At 42.6% G+C, this 26,061-nt stretch overlaps 1 protein-coding gene and 1 long non-coding RNA gene across 2 annotated transcripts in view; one reads left to right on the top strand and one right to left on the bottom strand.

Annotated features, from left to right (window-relative positions):
- Window positions 1–616: 616 nt before the first annotated feature.
- snapc5 (small nuclear RNA activating complex, polypeptide 5) lies at window positions 617–11,003 on the bottom strand. Its single transcript, XM_059953072.1, has 4 exons — window positions 10,888–11,003; window positions 9,604–9,923; window positions 6,961–7,056; window positions 617–1,222 (listed from the first exon to the last, which is right to left on the bottom strand). Exons 2-4 carry the CDS (start codon window positions 9,691–9,693, stop codon window positions 1,100–1,102), a joined length of 309 nt encoding a protein of 102 aa, XP_059809055.1. The 5' UTR covers window positions 9,694–9,923; window positions 10,888–11,003; the 3' UTR covers window positions 617–1,099.
- A 115-nt stretch (window positions 11,004–11,118) lies between these two features.
- LOC132382647 (uncharacterized) overlaps window positions 11,119–26,061 on the top strand; it is a 113,852-nt gene continuing 98,909 nt past the window's right edge. The window contains exons 1-2 of the long non-coding RNA XR_009508439.1: window positions 11,119–11,343; window positions 20,829–21,026. This is a non-coding gene — a long non-coding RNA (uncharacterized LOC132382647). The remainder of the gene's footprint in view (window positions 11,344–20,828; window positions 21,027–26,061) is intronic.

Below are 26,061 nucleotides of genomic sequence, written 5' to 3'. Positions count from 1 at the left end.
TTGAAAATAGTGGTCGTTACATCTACAAAGCCCTCTCCTCATACCACGGCCCCAATTACACTTTAGCAATTGAACTGCCAGAGTGTGAAGCCAATGAACACCCACTGGTTCACAATTCATTGGCACGCTGTTCCACAATAAAACAGTGACGTGGATAAACACCAGGTAATGATTGAGCTTGGAAGCACTGGGCAAATCTTACAAATCTGCGGCCAGAGTCAGCACAGCAGGCGATTAGAGGGAGGTGAAGCTCCACATGATAAACCAGAACACAAGATGAACTTGTCTGCAAGGTGACTCAGTGGTTCACACCACCCAAAACGCAACAGCAATTTTATAGTTCCAATCACGCTGCCTGGGAGGACACTTACAGGAGTCGAGAGGTGGTCGAGTATGGAGTGGGAGAATTGTTCTATAGATAACTAACAACTCATAAGCTAACATCCAGCAGTACAAAAATCATTCAATACACCATAAAACATCAATCCATGAGAGTAACTCCTGCTTCTTGGGTGGACCACAACTTGACCTCACTCTTGGAATCAAACATCTCACCCTTAATTGCCATACCTAGGAGTGGGGTATTATCTAGTTGACGGCAACAATGTTTCAGTACTTTTTCCACAGACCTTTATTTAAAAATACTGTTTTAATAGTTAGTTACCATCAGAGATCCCTATGTGATGCAATAAATCAATAAGATGTCCACAGTGTATGACTGTAATCCAGTTATCCAGCAACATTGTTCTAAGATCCCAGCAACGTCCATCAGAATCATGAAACTTCACATCCTCCTACTTCTCATGTGTTCTTGCACGTCTGATTTCATTTTTTTCAAGTCCCAACAGCTTGTGTCAATAACACATTTCTATGCAGGTCACTCATTTCCACCGCCTCTGCAGCCTTTCCTTCTCAGTTTCCATCCAGGAGATGCAGCAATGAAGACGACCTTCTAGATTCAAATTCCACATAATGTTTCAGAAGTTACGGACTGCATCACACATAGCCTGATATCTGTCCTACCATTATCTTCATCTTTGGCTTCAAAAAAAAATATTGCAAACACCCATGCACTGTTAGTCTTGCCACAAAATTTCATTTAATTGTATTCCTCTTCCTCCTCCTCCTCCTCCTCCTGTCTTACATGAGTAACGAACTGGGATGTGCTCAGCTGAAGCTGGGTTTGATTGATGGCACATTCATTGTCTACCTGCATCAAGGACTGTAGAAGGAAATGTTTATTAATGGAAAAAGATAATTATTCAACAGACACATTAAGCTAAAGCCATATCAATCTTAAATTCAGTTTACACCACACACACAATGAAAATTACCATGCTGACTCAAAATGTGTTTCTGCATTGAATTAAATGCTTTGCTCCATTCCCTATTCTTATCAATGACTCAAAACTTGGTGACACGGTAGCTTTACAGTGCCAATGATCAGGGTTCAATTCCTGCTGCTGCCTGTAAGGAGTCTGTACGTTCTCGTGACTGCGTGGGTTTCCTTCAGGTCCTCTGCTTTCCTCCCAGCTTCTATAGATATCAGGGTTATTAAGTCGTGGACATGCTAGGCTGGCACCAGGGGGTGACACTTGCAAGGTGCCCCCACCACATTCAAGTCAAGTTTATTGTCAGTTAACTATATAAATGTATATAATGTACAGAAGATCATAAGACAATAAGATATAGAAGCACAATTAGGCCATTTGGCCCATCTAGTCTGTTCTGCCATTTCATCAAGGCTGACCCAATTTTCCTTAGCCCCAATCTCCTGCCTTCTTCCCATATTCTTCCATGCCCTGACTAATCAAGAATCTATGAACCTCTGCCTTAAATATACATAAAGACTTGCCCTCCACAGCTGCCCGTGGCAAAGAATTCCACAGATTCACCCCTCTCTGGCTAAAGGGATTCCTCCTCATCTCTGTTCTAAAAGGACGCCCTCTGTTCTGACACTGTGTCCTCTAGTCTTAGACTCTCCCACCACAGGAAACATCCCCTCCACATCCACTCTTTCAAGGCCTTTCATCATTCAAAGGTTTCAATGAGGTCACACTTCTGTTTGTTATCTATGTTAACAATTCAGTAACGTGGTCAGCAAGTTTGGAGCCAATACAAAAATTGGTGGCGCAGTGGACAGGGAAGAAGTTTATCTAAGATTACGATCAGATCTCGATGACCTGGGGAAGTGAGCCAAGGAATGGCAGGTGGAACTTATTTTGGACAGTGTAATATATTGCATTTTAGTGAGTTCAACCAGTAAATAGTAAGGCCTTGATAGAACAGAGACACTCGGGGACACTAGAACATAGCTCCTGGAAAGCAGTGAATCAGGTAGACAGGATGGTGAAGAAAGTGTATGTAATACTTGGCTCCACTGGTCAGAGAATTGAGTACAAGAGTTGAGATGTAATGAGGCAATATACGCATGTGCCTGTCAGAATGAAAGGTAAAGATAACAGTGTATGGAACCTTGGTTTTCAAGAGATATTGAGGCCCTGGTTAAAAATAAAAAGAGGTGCATAGCAGGTATAGGCAGGTGGGACAAATGAGGCGCTTATGGAGTACAAGAAATGCAAGAGAACACTTCAGAAATCAGGAAGTCTAAAAGAAGGCATGAAGTTGCCCCAGCAGACAAGGTGAATGAGAACCCCAGTGGATTCTGCAGATAATCTATGTTAAAAACAAATAAGTATGGAAGAGCAAAAAATGGTCCTCTGGAAGATCAGAATGGTAAACCATGTGTGGAGTCAAAAGACATGGGGGAGATCTTAAATACATTTTTTGCATCCGTAAGGAGTCTGACAGACAGACAGACACAGAGTATATGGAATTGATTCAAAGCAGCAGCGAGGCCATGTAGATTACAGAGGAGGAAGCGTTTGCTGTCCTGAGGCAAATTAGGGTGGGTAAATCCCCAGGGCCGGACAAAAGTGTCTCCTCAGACCCCGTGGGAGGGAAGTGCAGAAATTGCGGGGCCCTTGCAGAGATGTTTAGATCATCCTCAGCGACAGCTGGAGGACTGGAGGATAGCTAATGTTGTTCCATTGTTTAAGAAAGGCTCTAAACATAGATCAGGAAATTATAGGCTGGTGAGCCTGACATTAGTAGTGGGAAAGTTATGGGAAGGTATTCTAAGGTTTGGTTAGACATGGTCTGATTAAGGACAGTCAACATAGCTTCATGTGTGATAGGTCATGTCTAACCAAGGTTCTGTTTCTGTGCTGTACTTTTCTACAACTTCTATGACTACACCAGCTTGAGGAAGGGAGAGGGAACTTTTTTTTCTATTCAGACTTTTACAACCTCATAACATCCCAAAGTTCTCTACAGTAAAGTAATTTTGAAGTGCTGGAATGTAAAGCTGCCAATTTATGTGCAGCAAGCTCCATCAAATAGCAAGGAAAATATTAGTAAGAGGATTAAAAGTTACATGGAGAAGACAGGAGAACAGGGTTTGAAAAATAAACAGCCATGATTGATTAGCAGAGCAGACTTGATGGGCTGACTGGCCAAATTTGCTCATCGCGAGAGGTTGGTGAGGCTTCATAAGATTTTAAAGAGAGCTCGGAGACTTTCGGAACTTTTTGGCAGGTGGCAACTATAGCGAGAGGTTGTTCATTATTGAGGCTGCATGAGGTTTAAAAAAAAGTTTTGAGACCTTTTACAACTTTTCAATGGGCTACAATCTTTGCATTCTTTTAGGCACTTGGCGGGAGTTGTAAGCAGAGCAGCCACTGTTAGCGTGGTCAGGCTTTGGCAAGAACAGCTGCAGGCCAGAATTTAAGCTTGAGAAGTTAGAGATACAACAAGAGGAGCCAGGATGGACGTTCACAAAGTGGAATCCCCACCCCCATGAGACGTGGGATTTCACGGGACCGAAACAGTCTCCCTGATGTGATGACTACATCTGCAGAGACAGGATGGTAGTTCAGGCAGTGGAATGCTGCTCCTGTGAGATGTGAAATTTCAGGCTACCCAAATGGTCTCCCTGATGACTACATCTGCAGGAAATGCACCCAATTTCAGCTCGTGACTGACAAGGTCAAGGCACTGGATCTGGATCTGGATGTACCCAGGACCATCTGGGAGGCCGAAAACCTCACGAGACTTTTATTGAGGTGGTCACAGCTGGGGTGCAGCCTTCAGAGAGGAAGAGGAAGCAAAAGTGCAGGGGTCTCCTGTAGCCTCTCCCCTCAGCAACAAGCAAACCCCTTTTGATACCGCTGGGGGGATAACCTAACAGGGCACAGCAGCAGCACTGAGACTCGCTCTGACGCTCAGTGGGGAAGGGTAAAATCAGATAGAGTGATCGTGATAGGAGACTTGACAGTTAGGGGGATGGACAGGAGATTCCGTGGCTGCAAAAGGAAGCTAGGAATGTGTGTTGCCTCCCAGGTACTAGGGTCCACAATGTCTCAAAGTGGCTGCAGAAGATTCTCAAGAGGGAGGCTGAGCAGCCAGAGACTGTGGGGCACATTTGCACCAAAGACATAGTTAAAATGAGAGAAGAGGTCATGTGCAGTGAGTATAGGTGTTGGGGAAGAGGCTGAAGAACAGGACCTCCAAGGCAGTAATCTCTGGATTACTCCCAGTACCATGTGCGGGTCAGGACAGGAATCAGATGATGGTACAGATGAATGAATGGCTGAGGAAGTGGTGCAGGAGGTAGAGATTTATTTTATTTTATTTAGTGATACAGTGTGCAGTAGGCCTTTCCAGCCTTGCTGCCCCAGCAAAACCCGGTTAACCCTAACCTAATCACAGGATCATTTACAATGACCAATTAACCTACCTGGTATGTCTTTGGACTGTGGGACAAAACCAGAGCACGCAGGAAAAACATATGTCTTCCAGAGACTCCTTACAGACAGCTCCAGAAACGAAATCTGAACTCCGGTGCCCCAAACTGTAATAGTGTCGTGCTAACTGTGGCACCCGCCAATGGTTTCTGGATCACCGAGATCGATTCTAGTGAAAGTATGACCTGTACAGAGAAGACGGGTTACACCTGAATCCGAGGACCAATATCCTTGGGGATGGGAACTGGAGTAAAAGGCCTGAGGATGAGGCAATTGGGATACAAATCAATGCATTTTGTAGTGAGAGGAAGGACAGGCAGATGAAAGGGCAAAATTGCAGTCAGTAGGATAAGTTGAAGTGTAACATGGGGCAAAAGCAAAAAGAGTGATAAATACAGGACTGAAGGTGATACAGATTGGCAGGTATGGTGTTGTGGGCATCACTGAGTCGTGGCTGAAAGAAGATCATGCAAGCTTAACATCCAAGGATACACCTTGTATCGAAAGGACAGGCAGGAAGGGAAAGGGGTTGGGGTGCCTCTGTTGGTTAAAAAAAAAGGAAATCAAATCTTTATAAAGTGTCTTAGGATCAAAAGGTGTAGGATCCTTCCTTGTGGGTAGAATTAAGAAATTGCAAAGGTAAAAATACCTTGATTAGAGTTATATACAGCCTTTCCCAAACAGTAGCCAGGAAGTGGGAAATAAATGTAAGCCAAAAAAAGCATGTAATAAGAGCAATCTTACGAAAGTCATGAGGGATTTCAATATGCAGGTAGACTGGGAAAATCAGGTTGGTGCTGGATCCTAAGAGAGGGAATTTGTAGAATGCCTACAAGGTGGCTTTTTAGAGCAGTTTGTGGTTGAACCCATGAGGGGAAAGGCAATTCTGGATTGGGTGTTGTGTAATTAACCAGATTTGATTAGGGAGATAAAGTAAAAGAGCCTGGATGGCCAGTCACAAACGAGAAGATCCGCAGATGCTGAAAATCCGCAGATGCTGGAAATCCACAGATGCTGAAAATCCAAGCAACACACACAAAATGCTGGAGGAACTCAGCAGGCCAGGCAGCATCAATTGAAAAGAGTACAGTTGATGTTTTGGGCCAAGACCCCTCATCTGACCTGATGAGGGATCTAGGCCCGAAACGTCAGCTGTACTCTTTTCCACAGATGTTGCCTGGCCTGTTGAGTTCCTCCAACGTTTTGTGTGTGTGTGTGTGGCTTTTGGGCCACTGACTGTAATCCTTCTAGAATTCACATTGCAATTTGAGAAGGAGAAGATAAAATCAGATGTATCAGTATTACAGTGAAGAAAAGGGAATTACAGAGGGAATTATAGATGTTTTTGCAGATAAAGAATAAAAGAGAAGTGAGAATGGACAATGGACTGCTGGAGAGGTAGGAATTGGAATGAAGAAATGACTGACGAATTTAAGGAAGTATTTTGTGTCAGTCTTAACTGTGGAAGACACTAGTAGTATCCCAGCAAGAGTGTCGGGGGGGGGGGGGGGGCAGAAGCAAGTGTAGTTGCTATTACTAAGAAGGTGCTTGGGAAGCTGGAAGTCTGAAGTTAGCTGGATCAGAGGGACTACACCCCAGGGTTCTGAAAGAGGTAGCTGAAGAGATTGTGGAGGCATTAGTAATGATCTTTCAAGAATCACTAGGTTTTGGAATGTTCCATGGGACAGGAAAATTGCACATGTCACTCCACTCTTTAAGAAGGGAGAGAGGCAGAAGAAAGGAAATTGTAGGCTAGTTAGCCTGTCTTCAGTGGTTGGGACCGTTTGACCGCTCTTGGACTGTACTCCTTGGAGTTTAGAAGAATGAGGGGGGACCTCATAGAAACGTTTGGAATGTTGAAAGGCATGGACAGAGTGGATGTGGCAAAGTTGTTTCCCATGGTGGGGGAGTCTAGTGTGAGAGGACATGACTTGAGGATTGCAGGCTGCCCATTCAGAACAGAGATGCAAAAAAAAGTCTGTTTAGAACAAAGACGAGGGGAAATTTCTTTAGCCTGAGGGTGGTGATTTAAATACAGAGAAGCACCAGAAATCACAGCAGAATCAAAAGAGGCAATCACTGCAGTTGTCTGATATGTCATCTTGCAGATATTACTAAATAGTCAGATATTTACAGCACAAAGCTGACTTCTTACCTCCAGAGATTCAGGTGCCTGTCCATTCTCATCATTGTCAACTGCGTCACCTTGCTCTTTGGTTGTGATCATGGATCGCAAGGCCAACTCTTCCACCTGTAGTCACAGTACACCCACATTAACAAGGCTAAAAGACACAGAAGCAAAATTAGCCATTCGGCCCACCAAGTCTGCTCCATTATTCTATCATGGCTCATTTATTATCCTTCTTAACCCCGTTCTCCTGCTTTCCCCGGTAACCTTTGACACCCTGACTAATCAAGAAGCTATCAACTTCTATTTTAAGTATACCTAATGACTTGGCCTTCAAGGCAATGAGTTCTACAGATTCACCATCTTCTAGTTAAAGAAATTCCTCTTCATTTGTTCTAAAGTGACATCCTTTAATTCTGAAGCTGTGCCCTCTTGTCCTAGGCTTTCCCACTATAGAAAAGGTCCTCTGCACATCCATTCTATCTGGGTCTTTCAATATTCAATAGGTTTCAATGAGACCCCCCCCCCCCCCCATTCTTCTAAACTCCAGTGAGTACAGGCCCAGAGCCAACAGATGCTCTCTACTACCCTTGCAGAGTGGTGTGTACAAAGCTACACTGGGACTTGATTAAGTCGAAATCCTAAGTGTGTGCCTATGATCAGGAAGTGACGTTTATACAAAATGAGCAACACCTCTAGAGGCAAAATACCACCCACCTGACTTCAATGATGTCTAACTAAACTAGTGAAACTAAAACTCAAATGATTACTTCATTGCGTCTTTGTCAAAACAAAGACAGTCTCAGAGAAGAGTCTTGAAACTATCTAACTGCACAGTCTTTAACCCTTCTTGCTTCAAAAATGTTGAGCTTGATGACATACTTGCTCACAGTGATGAATACAGACAAGATCAGTGACACGGTGCTCACAAAGATTGATGACTGGGTGAAGTACCTCTGAAGTGAGTTGTGCTCTCTTAATACATCCTCCAACTAGCTGTAGCCCATCAGAGTCAAGAAAGGCAGAGTTCACTAAAGTAGCTTTGGATTGGGAGAGGTTCCTGCTTTGTGATGCATTGCAATTCCTCTGCTTTCATGTCCTTGAACAACAAGGATTCTAATCTTTGCCCGATTCAGTTGCTCTGTGCTGAGGGGTTGCTTACAAATGTGCCAGCGCTCTTTGGTTACTCTTACAATTTCCACTTTCATACAGATACTGCTCTCAGAAGGTCTAAAATGATTTTGGTGCCCATTCTTAAATACACTGACAGTGCGCTGATGAGTACCATTGAAACAGTCTTCACCCACTATGACCCAACCCAAGTGCATTGTACTGACCATTGCACTGTTCATGTACCTTATGTGCATATATGGGATCTCTGCCAAGCAGCAGAACCTCAGCAAAAGAGTCGTGTGTGGGGATCACGTCAGCTACGTTCTTTAGATGCGAACAACCGCATGCAGCTTCAGGTGTTGAGATTTCATCCCTGTTGTTGGGAACATGGTTAGAGCAACGAGTGTGGGCAAGGGTACGCAGAACTTCCCTCCCATTGACTCTGTGATAAATCCACCAGCTCTGCTTTCAGAACATGCCTTTAGAGTGTGTGAGGAAGTAGCTACATCTGATAGACGATCAGCTGGCTCCCCACTGTGCTCTGCTGTGGGTGTGCTGGGTGGAACCAGTAGCCCAAGGTGCAGGTTCTGAACTTACAGCTGTATCTGGGTCTAATTCTTCTGTAGGTTCTTGGCTCACTTTCCTGGTGCTTGCTGCACCATGTGTCCATCTGTATTCTGCAATAAATTGTTACAGCTTCTCCAGTTCCCCTTGCTACCTTCCCCAGATTCTCCACCACTCTCTGGATGACTGTCTTGTCCACAATCAGACCAACTCTGCCTCAGAGCTTCTCTGGCCAGACTCAGCATTTTGCTCAACCTATTGTCCAATCATCACCACAGCCTGGTGCAGCTAGTTCTGCGGCAGCTTCTGTTGAAAGGTGAGCCGCTGATGCACGGCACATGGTTCAGTACTCGTCTGCTCTTATTAAGTGGTGAACATTCATGTGTTTCTAAGTTGGGTGACTTTTGGAACTTCTCACTTCCTACCTTAAATGAGGGTTCAACTTTCCTAGGGTTTAAATCTGAAGCAGAGTATGTTTGGAGTGAAGCATGACAGGAAGGTGATTCCTATCTTTGTCTGCTGCTTTCATTTCATCCTCTGTTGAAAAACCATGCTGTTCTAGAGGGCTCGCACCAATGGTCAGTTCTTCAATCACCTTCCTAGAGAGAACACCACCACTGCTGCTTCATACACCTTTCCCTCTGCCAAGGCAGCCTCAGCTTCACACTCACCCTTGAGCGCACTCAATGTAGCTTCTACACGAGCTTTCTCCATGTCTAAAATGAGCTTTATCCATTAGCATTTCAACTTTGTGCTTAGCACAATCTGCTCTCAATCTTCCTGCTTCAGCTCTGGCACAGGTTCGTGCTGCAGAATGCGTCACATTGATTGCATCGGTATGATGTTCAAGCAAAATCACGATTAGCGTAGCTGCAGCATGAGCCCGTGCCAGAGCCAAAGCAGCAAGAATGGCTTGCTATATGTTTCAATATACATGTGACAGAGTTAATCTTTTTCTTTACACAGACAGGTGTTCTTTGTTTGTTAGTTTACCTTCAGTCTGTTTAACTGATCCTGTAAAGTGGTTTTGATCTTCAGCAGAGCTTCCTCCTCTTTTTTCAGCTCCTGTAGCCGACTCAACATTCTAAGCCTCAAGCAGTCCTCAGCTCACCTGCTTGACGTTAAATTCACTCAAAGTTTACTGAACCTTTATGAGATGTCGCTCTCCCTCTTTCATACACTGCACTCCTGCCGAGAGCAGCAGCCCACGTATGAAGATCAGGATAAGCAGCTTTGGTCACGTACACTACTAATTAAAGGCAAAAAAAAAAGCAGTATGACGTGAAGAGAAGTTGTTCCCAATCGGTCAGTACCTGAAAGAAAAAGATTGTTCAGTTATTGATGGAATCACATTCACCATGTTGAGATAATCTTCACTGACTTATAAGAATCCCTTGCCTAAAAAATAGAAACAGCTTTAAGGGTGGCACTGAGAACTTTGATCAGAAGCATGGTATAAGTGGCAGGAGTGAATTACCTTCTAAACTATCCACTGTGTCAGGGAGGGAACTCCAGGACGTATATTCAACAATTCTTAAGGCACAGGAACCACCAAGTCCTGAAAGCCCCGGTTAACAAAGGAGTACTGACTTATTTCGAGATACAGTCCTGAAAAGATTCTTTGAGCTGCGCTGCTCAACAACCCCCAATTTAACCCAAACATCATTACAGGGCAATGGCCAATTAACCTACTAACCGGTAGGTCTTTGGTACCTTTAATAACTGGAGCACCCAGATAAAACCCAAACACTCCACTAGAATGTCGAACAAACAGAAGATGCTGGGATTGAACTCCAACACACCGAACTGTAATAGCATCGTGCCCAATACTGGCGACGTGCAAACTTTCCAAGGCCCGCTACTAACCAATGGTGCAAATTATAGGATTTCACTGGCTATACTCCGGTATTGCAGTTACAGCCCCTGCTCCTTGCACCTACAGGCTGCACTGAGTAATAGCCCCTTACTTCAGCCCCAGCCACCTTGACCTGTTCTTCAGCCCTACCCGAGCCCCCCTTGCCCCCTACCTGGATTAGAGGCAATGTGCTAATAAGAGGGTGAATCAGGTTGTTTTCTCAGGAACGGCGTCAGAATCTGTCTCCCAAGTTTGAAATGTCTGATACCAGAGGGCATGCATTCAAGCTGAGAGGAGATAATTTCAAAAGGGATGTACGGGGCAGATTCTTTACAGAGTGGTGGAGGAAGCAGATATGATAGGGATGTTCAAGAGGTTCTTAGACAGGCAGATGAATGTGCAGTTAACGCTAGGATGCAAACCTTGTACAGGAGGGATTGTTTAGTTTAGTTGGGAATTTGATTAGCCCTGCACCACACCGTTGCTCCGTCTCCCTGAGGCTGCCTCCATCGGCTTCCGGCAGTCCCATGCGACTCTGGCGTCACTTCCGGCTCCCGCGCCTGCGCGGTAACGCCGCTGTCGCTCGATGGCGGTCTGAAGTGATGCGTGCGAAGTGCTGTCTCCACCGCGGCGGAGCGGCCTCCAGCTGTAGAATAATTCACCCGATGTTTCTGTCAGCTGCTCCTACCCCGGTGCTCGGTTGTAGAGTTTGGAGGAGAGGAGATTTGTGGTTAATTAAATCTCCTGAGGATTAGGGATTTCGAGGTGAACTGAGGGTTAGATGCCCGCCTCGGCAGTCTCTGTACCCCTGGTTTAGGGGTTTCGCTTTGAGGCAGAGACAGGGATTGAGTCTCGGAAAGTGGAGGCAACAGTGAATGGTGAGCAAGGGAAGGCAGGAATGTGGATGTTACAGCGATTTCAGAATCGGGTTTATTATCACTGACGTAAAATTTCTTGTTTTGCGGCAGCAGTACAGTGCAATGCAAAAAATTACTATACGTTACAATAACAATTTTTTAAAGAAATACTGCACTAAGAGCAATATAGTGAAGTAGTTTATGCTTATGGTTTCATTGTCCATTCAGAAATCTGATGGCAGAGGGGAAGAAGCTGTTTCTAAAACACTGTGGGTCTTCAGTCTCCTGTATCGTCCTGGTGAAAAGTAATGGATGCTGCCTTCTTGAAGCATCCATGGTGGGGAGTCTGAAGTTCAAGTTAAATTGTCATTCAACCATACACATGAATATAGTGTTCAATGTCTCCCATCCACTCCATAATGTACTGGTTAGACACAGGAGTACGTTCAGCCAGAGACTCATTCCACCGAGATGTAACACTGAGTGTCACAGGAAGTCATTCCTGCCTGTGGCCATCAAACTTTACAACTCCTCCCTCGGAGTGTCAGACACCCTGTGCCAATAGGCTGGTCCTGGATTTATTTCCACTTGGAATAATTTACTTATTATTTAATTATTTATGGCTTTATATTGCTATATTTCTACACTATTCTTGATTGGTGTGACTGTAACGAAACCCAATTTCCCTCGGGATCAATAAAGTATGTCTGTCTGTTCCTCTGGGGCCAAGGCAAAACACAGTACAGTTTTGAGCACCCCCTTCTCCGAAAACCTCCAAAATCCAACACTTTTTGAGTGCTGATATATCACCACAAATAGGAAATTCCACAAGGTGCTGGGCAGGCTCCAAGCGAACCACAGTGAGTTCTGTGAAGTGAAGTCAAACACTCTGAGTGGGGCCCTGTTGGCACCCGTTTGTTTTAACAGTCAAAGTAGCCAGACCCTCGTGCATTATTCATAGTGATTACCATGTGTCTTGTGCTTATTCTCTGCTCGGTGCTGCGAAAATATTGTTGAAAATGTCTAAAAGGTTGCAGTTACCCCTATGAGTAATAGTGAAAAGAAAGGAAGGAAGCTTTAACAAGAGAAAATCTGCAGATGCTGGAAATCCGAGCAACATACACAAAATGCTGGAGGAACTCAGCTGGGCAGGCAGCATCTATGGAAAAGAATACAGTTATCATTTTGGGCAGAGACCCCTCAGCAGGACTGGAGAAAAGAAGATGAGGAATAGATTTAAAAGGTGGGGGGAGGAGAAGGAGAAACACAAGGTGATAGATGAAACCGGGAGGGATGAAGTAAAAGAGCTGGGAAGTTGATTGGTGAAAGAGATACAGGGCTGAAAAAGGTGGAGTCTAACAGGAGAGGATAGAACACCATGGAAGAAAGAAAAAGGGGGAGGAGCACCAGAGGGAGGCAATGGGTGGGCAAGGAGATAAGGTGAGAGAGGGAAACCAGGTTGGGGAATGGTGGGAGTGGGGAAACGTTACCAGAAATTGATGCTCGTGCCATCAGGTTGGAGGCTGTCCAGGTGGAATATAAGGTGGTGTTCCTCTTACCTGAGTGTGGCCTCACCACAACAGTAGACGAGGTAATGGATAGAGATAGACATATGGGAATGGGAATCAGAATTAAAACAGGTGGCCACTGGGAGGCATAAACATGAGGAAACCTGCAGGTACTGGAAATTCAAGCAACACACACAAAATGCTGGTGGAACGCAGCACTGGGAGATCCTGCTTTTTCTGGTGGATGGAGCATAGATGCTCAGTGAAGCAGCCTCCCAATCTATGTCAGGGTGGGAAGAGGTATAGTCCACTTAACTGTGAGAATCCGTGGGTTTATAATAGGCATCAGTAGATAAGCTGTCTCCAGAGATAGAGACAGAGTGAGAAAGGGAAGGTAGGTGTCAGAAATGGACCAGGTAAATTTGAGGGCAGGGTAGAAATTGGAGGCAAAGTTGATGAAGTCGACAGGCTCCGCATAGGTGCAGGAAGCAGTCCAATATAGTGTAGGAAAACTGTGGGGTGGACACAGTGTAGGCTTGGAACATAGATTGTTCCATGTAACCAACAAAAAGGCAGGCTTAGCTGGGACAATGTAGCCATGTGCCCATGGCTATACCTTTCTGAAGGAAGTGGGAGGAGCCAAAGGAGAAATTATTAAGAGTGAGGACAAGTTCTGCTAAACAGTGGAGAGTGGTGGTGGAGGAGAACTGGTTGGGTCTGGTGTCCAGAAAGAAATGGAGAACTTTGAGGCCTTCCTGGTGGAGGATGGAGGTGTATAGTGACCCGACATCCATGGTGAAAATAAGATGCTCAGGGCCAGAGAACTTGAAATCATTGAAAAGTTCCAAAATATGTGAAGTGTCACAGATGTAGATAGGAAGGGGCTGAACTCGGGATAAAATAGAGTTGCAGTTTGTAGATATGAGTTCAGTGAGGCAGGAACAAGCTGAAACAAGTAGGTTTGTGGGTCTTGGGTAGGACATAGAAATGGGAGGTGCAGGGCGCAAGAACTATGAGGTTGGTGGCAGTGGATAGGAGATCCCTAGAGCTAATAAGGTTGGTGATGGTGTGTTTAGCTATAACATGGTTATAGCCTTTGTGTTTATCTGTAACACGGTGTTCGGTCATTACAAAACACATTATTTTTTGCTTGAAATCTGAATTTATTCTCCAGCTAAAATTCCATGTTTGAGTGTAATGTAACGTGTCATTTTGCGTTAAAAATAAATGTTGATTCTTTTCACAGTTTTCATTACATTTCTCTGTAATTAAATTCAATCTTGTACATAAGCCTAAAAAAAGTAAAACAGAAATACAGTGTCCTGTAACCTTTTAATCAAAACACAGCATCATAGGTGGAGACTGAAAGCCTGCCATTGTTTGTTGTTGTTCAACAGCAATTCCCCGATGCTGCTTTTGTTACCCTGCATACATTACATTTTCATTACATTAAGATATGGAATAACTTATACTGTTATGTACATATGTGTGATGAGCAAGTGTAAGACAAAGACTGATTACTGGTAACACATAAAATTCAGAGTTGGGAATGATGGCGATGCCAAACAGCCACTGAATATCCACCTGGGCAGCCGAGGTAGTGATAGCTTACCTTTCTGATGGTTTATAGTTTATGGTTTATAGCACAACATTACTAAAATATTATATAAAACCACTTTCAGGGTATATGTGTAAGCTGTATATGTAATATAATTTGATTTTGGGTTTAGACTTTGGTTTCATCCTGAAGTATCTCATCATATAGATGGAAATATTCCAAAATCTGAAACATGCATGGCCCAAGCATTTCAGATAAGGGGTGCTCAGCCTGTATCAACAGCCACACACCACATGGCACTTAGCACATATAGTTACAATAGCAGAAAAACACAGTCACAAAGAAAAAATATAGCCCAAGTCCCTGAGTGTTCGAGCCTGTAGATAGATGATGCATGGGATGTTGTCATGTAGCCATGTTTCTGCAAGAACAAGCACACTGCAGTTCCTTATCGTGCAAGTACAGCTGCAGATGAATGCAATCCAGCTTGTCTCTCACCAAGTAAACATTGGAGGGTAGCACTGACAGGAGGGGCCTTTGCTGTCTCCCACACAGCTTTCAGTATGAGGACTTTGTCTGCACAATAACCAAAGCTACATAGCTCCTCCACCGTCAATCTCACCAATACTGGGTTTTCAGTATACTACATTACCAATGTCCAACAGGATCTTATATTATTCCTCTCCTCTCCTTGTGGCACATCCTTGCCATTTCTTCAGTATTTTATCATTCTTTTACAAGTCTTAAGTTGCTAGCTCGATGCTCAATTCAACATAGATGGAAAGCGTGCAAGGAGCTGGCTGGATTCAAACCCAGGACCACTGGCCTTGAAGTCTGGTGCTGATGCCACTACACCACTGGCCGGCAACAAGTTCTTGCTATCACGATAATAATGGCCCATAACGAAGCCCGCTGAGTTTACAACCTGATCCTGTCCAGATTTTCCTGATCCTGTGCAATGGCCCCTCCATACCAGATGGTGATGCAACCAGTCAGAATGTTCTTTACAGCTCATCTGTAGCAATTTGCTAGTCTTTGATGACATAATCAATCACCTCAAACACCGAAGAAATGTTGCCACTGGCATGTTCTCTTCGTAATTGCATCAGTACTTTGGGCCCAGGATACATCTTCAGAGATGTTGACATCTAGAAACTTGAAACTGCTCACCCTTTCCACTGCTGATCCGTCGATGTGGACCGGTGTGTGTTTCTTTGACTTCCCCTTTCTGAAGTCCACAATCAATTTCTTGGTTTTACCTTCGCTGAATGCAGGGTTGAGTGAGATTAGCTATGATCTTGCTAAATGGTACATGGACCATGTTATAATTCCCCACTAGTCTTCTCCCACTTGGAGTTATATCCTTTTCTTTCACACATGTATCATGGAGACCAATTGCAGGTGGTAGTCCAGTGCTCAGGCAACCTCCCTTTATGAATGAACCTTACTTATTTCTGTTCCTTATTTTGTTCTCAACTTGAATATGAGATAAAGGCCACTAAAATGGAGTTCAAGCAAGCAAAGATTTTATTTGAGCAAAAAGATCTCAATCAGTTTGGTACCTTTTTAACAATTTTTGTGGTTCTGCTCAGGCCCAGCAAATGTTAGCTGGAGAGTCTGAAATCTTATTTCATTTCCCCTTATCTCCATTCTCTGTAGGGCAAGCTGTTGAACCATAATTGTTATTGCTAGCTGTTGAACCCTCATTCCGAGAGCTCCTAATTTGCACTACATCCCCATGATAGCTAAGGCACTTATTTTAAGATCTAATGTTAATCCTAGGTCCACAGTTTAGTCTCTCCTGTTGGCCCCTAAATAGGTTATTTGTGCCCCAGGTTAATCTAAGGTAACTATCTGGGATTTTGATATATCCAATCTTGTACATTGTCAGAAATGCCCTTGATCTGTCTTTAATTTTTCCCTTTTTCTCTGAATCCTACATCTGTTGTTTTGAGAACCATCCCTTGTTAGTCGATGCCTTGAAGATGTAATTAATAGCAACACACACAAAATGCTGGAGGAACTCAGCACATCAGACAGCATCCATAGAAGTGAACAAACAACCAATGTTTTGGGCTGAGACCTTTCTTTAGGTTTGGAAAGGAAAGGGGAAGACGTCAGAGTAAAAAGGTGGGTGGAGGGGAAGGAGGGTAACTGGAAAGTGATAGGTGAAGCCAAGTGGGTAGGAAAGGTAAAGCGCTGGAGAGGAAGGAATCTGATAGAAGAGTGGACCATATGAGGAAGGGAAAGAGGAGGGAACCCAGTGGGAGGTGCTAAGCAGGTGAGAAGAGGTAAGAGGGCAGAGTGGGGGAAAGAAGAGGGGAGGGGAGGGAGTTTTTTTTACCGTACTGGAAAGAGATATATATATATTCCTGCCATCAGGTTGGAGGCTACTCAGATGGAATATGGTGTTGCTCCTCCACCCTGAGGGTGGTCTCATCGTGGCTCAAGAGGAGAGCATGAGATGACATGTTGGATCAGGAATGGGAAACAGAATTAGAATGTTGGGACTCTGGGAGGTTCTACTTCTGGTGAATGGATCAGAGGTTCTCGATAAAGTGGTTCCCCAAGTATGATGGGTTTCACCATTTTAGAGGAGGCCACATCGGGAGCACTGGACACAATATACAATCCCAGCAGATTTGCAGTGAAGTGTTGCCTCAGCTGGAAGGACTGCTTGAGGTCTTGAATGGAGGGTAAGGGAGGAGGTGAATGGGCAGGTGTAGCACTTTGATTACTGAGGGAGGGACAAGTGGACAAGGGAATCACGGACAAAAGGATGCTTGTGGAAGGGGGGGAAGTAAAGATATATTTGGTGGTAGGGTCCCTCTGGAGATGGCAGAAGTTGCAGAGAATGATGTGTTGGATGTGGAGGTAGGTAACGAGGAACTCTATAACTGTTAAGGTAGAGGGAAGATGGGGTGAGTGTGGATGTTCAGAAAATAGAGGAGATGCAGGTGAGGACAGCATCAATGGTGGAGGAAAGGAAATCCTGTCCTTATGAGAACATCTCTGATGTCCTGGAAAGAAAAGATGCATCCTGGGAACATGTGGCAGAGACAGAGAAAAGGGAATAGATTTTTAAAGGAGATAGGGTGGGAAAAGGTATAGTCAAGATAACCATGAGAATCAGTAGGTTTATAAAAGACATTGGTTGACATTTTATCTCCAGAGATGGGGAGAGAGTGAATTTAGTGAATTTAGTGAATTCAAGGGCAGGGTGGAAGTTGAGGTAAAGTTGATGAAATTGACAAGTTCAGCATGGGTGCATAAAGCAGCACCAATGCAGACATCAATGTAGTGGAGGGAGAATTGGAGAGCATTACTGGGGAAGGCTTGGAAAATGAACTGTTCTACGGAAAAAGATAGGGCTAGCAAAGCCAGCAAAAAGATAGGGCTAGCTGCGGCCTATGAGAATGCCCATGACTACCCCTTGAGTCTGAAAAAGTAGTAGGAGCTGAAAGAGAAATCGTTGAGGGTGAGGACTAGTTCTGCCAGACAGAGGGTGGTGGTGGTGGAGGGTAACTGGTCGGTTCTTTTGTTGAGAAGGAAGTGGAGAGATACAAGGTCTCCTTGATGAGGGATAGAAATGTACAAGGGCTGGACATCCATAGTGAAAATGCGGCGGTGAGGGCCAGGGAATTAATATGCTGATATTCTGCAGAATGTGGATTCATTATACTGCTCTTGTGATGGGGAAAATATTAATAGACAAAAAAAAGTAAATTGCAAAAATTTAGCAGTTTACCAGAAAGATTGTGGGTCGTGGTCATGTTGTCCACGTTAGCTTGGCCAATGGGAACATGTATGTCACTGGCACTCAGCCAATCAAAGTGCACTATGTAATAACCCCTTTTAGAGGTAATTCAATTAGCACTATTTTCTGGGAACACATCCCAAATGTTAATTGAGGAACCAATGATACCTGTTCCTCACACATTCTCTGAACTTCACAGACGGCAAGTTATAAACATTCTTTAATCATTATTTACAGTCAGTATAATAACTGACCCCCATGCGCTCTTCTTGTGCTTATTCCATTTAATACCAAGTTGTCACACTTAGCAAACTAAACATTTATGTCAGCAATATAGAGTCATGGAACACCACAGCACAGAGATAGGGCCTTCGGCTCATCTTGTCCATGCCAACCAAATCTGCCCAGTCCCATACACCTGCAGCCAGACATTATCCCTCCAAATCCCTCTCATCCATGTAGCTATCAAAACTTCTCTTAAATGTTACAATTGAACCTGCAAAAACTATTTCTACTGTCAGCTCTTTCCACAATTGCACCACCTTCTGAGTGAAGAAGTTTCACCTCAGATTCCCTTTGAATGTTTCACCTTTCATTATAAGTGTCTAGTTCTAGTCTCACTCAACCTGAGGGGAAAAAGCTTGCTTGCATTTACTCTATACCCCTCATAGTTGTGTATATCTCTATCAAATCTTCCCTTATTCTCCAGTACTGTAAGGAATAAAGTCCTAACCAATATAACCCTTCCCTATAACCCAAATCATCAAATCCCAGCAACATCCTTGTAGGCTTCCTCTGCACTCTTCAAGACTGGCAATACCTTTCTTGTAGGTAGTTGCATGCAATACTCCAAATTGGGCCTCATCTCGTGTCCAACCTGTGGGGTTCCTGCTTAACTCATAAACCCGTATTAATATTTTAGCTTCATTGTCATAATTAGAAACTTGCAACAACTTCCACGTGTGTATTGATTATCCAGGTGTGGCGTTGACCATTGTTTGATTTGTGCACTGATTCCAGGCATTCACTATTGTCCTGTGCTGGTTGAATGTCTTCTCTCCCCTCATCTTTAAGTAGGTCACAATACTCAAAGTGAGATTTTATGAAGCCTCAGCATTACAACCCAGCTCTAGACCTCTTGAAATGAATACTAACATTTTATTTAACTTTCTCACTACCAACTCAACCTGCAAGTTAACCTTTAGAGTGTTCTGCACAAGGACTGTCAAATCCTTTTTGCATCTCAGATTGTTGGATTTCCTCCCCATTTAGAAAATAGTCTGCACATTTATTTCTACTACCAAAGTGCATGACCATGCATTTTCCAACATTGTATCTCATTTGCCACTTTCTTGTCCGTTCTCTTAATTTGTCTAAGTCCTTCTGTAGACTACCTGTTTCCTCAACACTACCTGCCCCTCCACCAATCTTTGTATCATCTGCAAACTAGGCAACAAAGCCATCTATTTCATCATTTAAATCATTGATATACCGCATAAAAAGAAGCAGTCCCATCAGCATGATGTCAAGACCAAAAAGTACATTCAATGACTTTTAGTACTCCTTTTTAAATGTTTCCACCCATAAACCACCACTGCAAGTTGCAGACTCAAGAGGTTCTGCAAATGCTGGAAATCCTGAGCAACACACACAAAATGCTGGAGGAACTCAGCAGGTCAAGCAGCATTTATGGAAGGAAATCAGTTCTGATGAAGCATCTGAGCCAAAATGTCGACTGTTCATTTCCCACTACAAGTGTGCCTGACTTGCTAATCCCTCCAACATTTTGTGTATCATTGCAAATGATTACCTTTACTTAGCCTTTAGCTGCCTCAAACTATAGCCCTTTCTCAACTTTGGTTTCAGTCTTTCTTGATTGTCAAGCAACGATGCATGTCTGAGACTCATTCTGTAGTGCAAGTTAACTGTGCATTTCCGTAGCTTGCTGTCTAACTTGTAATCACATTGTAAGTTCATTGTGTTATCCCCATAACACATCATGTCCTATCAGGTCATCTCGTACAAGCTATTGGCATCCAGGTAATCTTCAGAAGAAGACAAGCAACTTGAACATCCACATTCCTCTGTTCATTTCTTAGGCAGCAGTCATTTATAAAAGGCAGTCCTTTAAAATGTTCATGGACAAAGACACAAACTTCTCTGGGAGAATCACAGAAAGATTACAGCAAGGCAGTAGACCATTCGGCCCAACAGGTCTTGAGTTCACAGCTACTATTTTTGTTAACCTAAGGGGAGAAAGCATTCTTATTAAAGAAGACAATATTTGAGAGTACATGTCAATTATCCCCAAAACATTTTCCTAATTTGTCAATTCAAATTACACATTAATTACCAGTTTTTAATATATGAGAGACATAAGAGATTCTGCAGATGCTGGAAATCCAGAGTAACACACACAAAATGCAGGAGGAGCTCAGCAGGTCAGGCAGCATTTATTGGGGAATAAACAGTTGACGTTTTGGGCCAAGACCCTTCATAGGGATCTCTTGTACTGTATATGGGATCTCTTGCCCAGATGTAGAGATTCTTGCAGAGTTAACCAGAAATGCATGTGGCTGTTGTGGAATTTTGCACTTATTTCAGCACAGGTCAGTCATTAAGTCAGAATGAAAGGTATACATAGAGGCATAGGTGTTACAACTTTTTGCTATTCTTCTTACAGACACCCTCGGAATTCCTCAGGTAGCAGGGGAAAAAAACAAAACCAAAAAGAAAATAATTAGCACTTTACAAGCCTTAACATTCTCGATCAGGAAAGATAAAATGAAACACTTATCAATGAAGACAGGAATACGAAAGGTTAACATCTTTCGCCTCTCAACAGTTCAGTGAAACAAGCAGCAGGCACGTGGGGCCTCACGTAAGTTTTATATTCAAATGATTTTTTTTAAGGGGACACAGTCTCCTGACAAATCACTAATTAAAATGATCTTCTAGCAAAGATGTAATGAACACCATCAAGCTTTGCTGAAACAAATATTTACTCTACCTGTATGAGGGGTATAGATAGGGTAAATGCAAGCAGGCTTTTTCCACTGTGGATACTAGAACTAGTGGTCTATGTTTAAGGGTGAAAGGTGAAATGTTTAAGGGAAACATGAGGAGGTAACTGCTTCACTCAGAGCGTGGTGAGAGTGTGGGATGAGCTGCTAGCAGAAGTGGTGGGTCTGTGCTCAGTTTCAATATTTAAGAGAAATTTGGACAGGTTCATGAATGGGAGGGATATGGAGGGCTATGGTTCAGTGCAGGTTGATGGGACTAGATGGGCTGAAGAGACTGTTTCAGTGTTATACTGCTCTATGACTATCTCCTGCGTAACTCAAAAGATTGCCAAGCTTCATACCACATACTAAAATACACAGTATTCCAGTTGATAAACTTAATATGAATTGCTTTCAAAGGTTAAGCTGCTTTCAACGCAATAATACACATTTTAAAGAGACTTTTAAAGTTCAATGAGATGCTGGAGGTAGTGTAGATCATGCCTAGGTAACAGACATTTAAATAACCCTACATCAACCAAAACTCCAGTAGATTGCCTTACAGTCTCAATATTGTGTTCTGTTTGTTTGCAGCTGAGGTATATCAATATCTGGCTTCCTGCTGTGATTGCAACTTTGGCAACATTCCCTTTGCTCTTAGCCCTTTGGCTTTCTAATTCTTCTGCCCAAACCTCGATGGGTTCACACCATTATAAATCCCACTGCAAAGACTGTATCATTCCCTCCTTTAACATGATAAGAAAGAATTGGTCATTCAGTGGAGGATGGTCCATTCCCATATGTCTTTATCGACTATTCATGTTCTGTCTCCATACTCAGAGGGAAATTCACCTTACTCTTGTCTAACTCCCATCACCAATCTTCATCTGGATCTTTCCTAAGGCCACAGTAATTCACTGTCATTCCTATTGGTCAATTATTGTATGTTCCTTCTCTGATTCCCCAATTACAATCAGGGCAGTTATTGTCCAACATATCTTGCTCTACTTTAGCCTTAACTTAATCATGATAATTACCTGGTGTTCATATTCCATCCTCTCTTTACTCGCTCAATTTTCACCAAAAATCATGTTCAATTAAAATTAAAGACACAAGAGATTCCACAGATGCTGGAAATCCAGAGCAACACCCACAAAATCCTGGAGGAACTCAACAGGCAGCATCCATAGAGGGGAACAGAAGAATACGTTTTGAGCCAAGAACCTTAATCAGAACTCAATAATAATTATCCAACTTTTGTGCTAACCAAGGAGGGGAGAGATCAAGTAGTTTGAGTACGAACAAGCAGAATTCGATGTTCTATCTGTGTTTGCAGACTAGGGTAGACAATGTGATCTTGTTAATTCCCTCAGGCCCATGTATAAAAGTAAATAACATCTCCTTTTCCATGGGTTGGTGAGTCTTCAGAAAATTCTTAGCTGAAACAACAGGTGCTCTGAGGAAAAACTAGTTTCAGTAATGATGACTGAAAACACCAGATTGTCTAGAAAATCCATCTGGTTTACTGATAACCTTAAAGGAAAGAATATGATGCTCTTTGCTGTTCTGGCCTGTTTGTGATTCCAGACCCATGCATATGGTTGGATCTACACTCTTCTCAATTCAAACATTAGGGATGGATAATAAATACTGGCATTACCAGAGGAATTCATATCTCATGAAAAATAATAAAAATGTATTAAAATTCCCCCCTTCCTTTTTCTATTCCCCACTCTGGCCCCTTAACTCTTCTCCTCACTTGCCTATCACCTCCTCCACCTTCCCTTTCTCCCATGATCCACTCTCCTCTCCAATTAATTTCCTTCCTCTCCAATCCATTATATTCCCCACTCTGACTTCACCTATCACCATCTAGCTAGTCCTCCTTCCCTTCCCTTTTACCTTTTTATTCTGGTGTCTTCCCCCTTCCTTTTCAGCCTGAAGAAGGGTGTCAGTCCAAAATGTTGACTGTTTATTCATTTCCATAGATGCTACCTGGCCTGCTGAGTTCTTCTAACATTTTGTGTGTGTCGCTCTGGATTTCCAGCATTTGCTGAATCTCTTGTATGTAAAAAAGATTTCTTGGCACATGTACATTGAAACATACAATGAAGTACCTTGTTTGCATTGAGGATGAGAGGAAAAGTGGATCAGCCGTGATGAAATGGCAGAACAGACTCAATGAGCCAAATGGCCTAATTTTGCACCTATATCTTATAGTGTTAATTGCGGGGGCGGGGGGGGGGGGCAGCCCGAAGTGTCACCATGCTTCTGGCACCAAGATAGCACGCCTACAATTTACTAACCCTAACCCAAACGCCTTTAGACCATGGGTGGAAACCGCAGAGGAAACCCATGCGGTCACGGGGTGAACATACAAACTCCTTACAGAGAGTGACAGGAATTGAACCCTAATCTTACAGCTGGTACTGCAAAGTCTTACACTAGGCACTACGCTGCTATGCTGCCCCCATAGTATGATAACCATTGCCAAAATTAATATCTTTAAACAGGACTTCACCTATCTGATAGAATAATTACTACAGCTGCCGACCCATGAGAAAGATTTACTGTCTTGATGGGAGTAAACTATAAATGATAAAAGTTACATGCATTTCATTTTGATCCCTCTATCAAATTGCTTTTGTTTTATTAAATAGTTAAATACATTAATGAGAACAAACTCATTTTAAAAGTAAATAATGTGTGAAGATATTTAAATGGTCTGCTTATTGATGTAAGTCAAAGATAATGTCAGTGAGAGAAAGTTCAGGCAATAACTACAATCTGGACACTCTCAGGACTCCTCTAAGTGTATCATAGATCACTTGCTTAAGTCGTTGGAGGGATTTTATCTCTTAGCCTTCTGACGTAGAGGACACAGATTAAACCCTCCTTGCCTTGTTACTGAGTGTTTCCAATTCAAAAACTAATCTAGACTTTGAAGTAAATTTTCTCTCAAGTTAAAAATGTAATTTAATTTTAAGGTCATAAGAGATTGCATTGTCTTTATCATTGAAGTCAAAATAGTGACAAGAGCTGAGTAATTGTGTGAACTTGGCATACACTCAGCCAAAAATGAAACCCAGTAAAAGTGTTGAATCTAGGACTCAATGAGTTCCACTACTGCTTACTGGAAAATGTCTCCAAAATACTTTTGAACACTTTATTGTGAATTTATTGACTTTCTTCAATTTACCCTTTTAAGGTGTACTTGACCTAGTGAAGTGGGACTCATCCCAGTCAGCTTTCACGTTTTAATACTTTCACCTGACAGTAAGATTGAGAGTTATTGTAATTGAATTGATATGAAATTGCCTCTGGTCATTGCAAATTATATTTGATTGTGGGAACTGACTAGAGAGAGCGACAAATGTCTTTATGATTCACCCTTTGATATTCTTCATGATTCATGTTTTACGAGCTGGCATTTTTAAAATGAGTTTGTTCTCATTAACATAATCAATGTATTTAATAAATTAAAGCAACAGCAATTTCATAGAGGGGATCAAAACTAAAAACATGTAATTTTTATAATTTATAGTTTACTCCCATCAAGACAGTCATTTTTTTTTATAGGTCAGCAGCTGAAAGACAGACGGATGAAATCCAGTTTAATGATATTAATTTGGGCAAAGTTTATCATCCTACAAACCAAATTACCTGTCAAATGTGCTGTTCACCAATGGGCTATCAACAAATTAGATGTGTGTTGCAAAATCATATCAGTTCTGAGAGATTTCCAGCATCTACAGAATCTCTTGTGTTTATTAATTGAAAGATGTACCACGGAGCATTCTTGACTGGCTGCACTACTGTCTGGTATCACTGTAAACTGCAGGGAGTTGTAAATGAGCCAGCTCTATTTACAGGGCACTAGTCTCCTTAGTATCCAAGACACCTTCAGGGAGTGGAGCCTCAAAAAGTCGGCATCAATCATTAAGGACTCCCATCACCCAGGTCATGCCTTTTCTCGTTGGTCATCAGGAAGGAGATACAGAAGCCTGAAGGCACATACTCAATGATTCAAGAACAGCTTCTTTCCATATGCCATCTGATTTCTGAATGGACATTGAACCCATGAACACTACCTCACTGCTTTCTTTATTTCTGTTTTTGCACTACTTACTTAATTTAACTATTTGGTATTCATATATACTGTATTTTACAGTTTTTTCCCTGCATTATGTATTGCATTGTGTTGCTGCCGCAAAGTTAACAAATTTCACAACATATGCTGGTTATATTAAACCTGATTCTGAGATTGACTGAGACCTCCACTGATGCTCCTCCACAATGTCTGATGGATAGTTCAAACATCACTTTAATTAATCTTTTAATTATTACTGTGTGATTATGGATGTCTTTACAAGTACATTTATTCTAAGGTTCAACTTTCTAAAACAGTGTTCATACTTGTAAAATATTATATACACAACTACTTGTTAACTTGCTCTGAACCATTCCTCAGCAGACAGTTAGAAGGATGTAGTCCACTATTTATGTATCCTTTCTTTTCTAGATTTCAGGTGCAGGACCGATTGTCTCCACTCTGGAGTTGTTGTTGAGTTGGACTGTCAATTTTTTAAAAAAATTCTGTCTTTCCAGTGGAACAATCTCCTTAGTCAAAGTTGAGTTTACTGTCATCTGCACGAGTCCACGTATGCACAAGATGCAATGAAAAAATGCACCATCACAGGCACATAGCATCAGATAAACAGCATACATAATAAAAAACATAAATCATACAGAAATGAAATACAACATTTTACAGGAAAGAATACAACTAAAGCAAAGCAAAACAGTCCATTGTGGTGCAAAGTGATGCTGGACTCTGGAGATAAAGGTTGTGCCAGGGAAGTAGCTGTTTTTTTAAAAACATGGTGCTGTAGGAATTCAAGCTCTGCACCTCCT

Source organism: Hypanus sabinus, chromosome 28 (assembly GCF_030144855.1).
Source record: "Hypanus sabinus isolate sHypSab1 chromosome 28, sHypSab1.hap1, whole genome shotgun sequence".
Classification (NCBI taxonomy): Eukaryota; Metazoa; Chordata; class Chondrichthyes; order Myliobatiformes; family Dasyatidae; genus Hypanus; species Hypanus sabinus.
The sequence above is the reverse complement of the archived record's forward strand: the minus strand, read 5'-3'. Positions and strand labels throughout refer to the sequence as shown.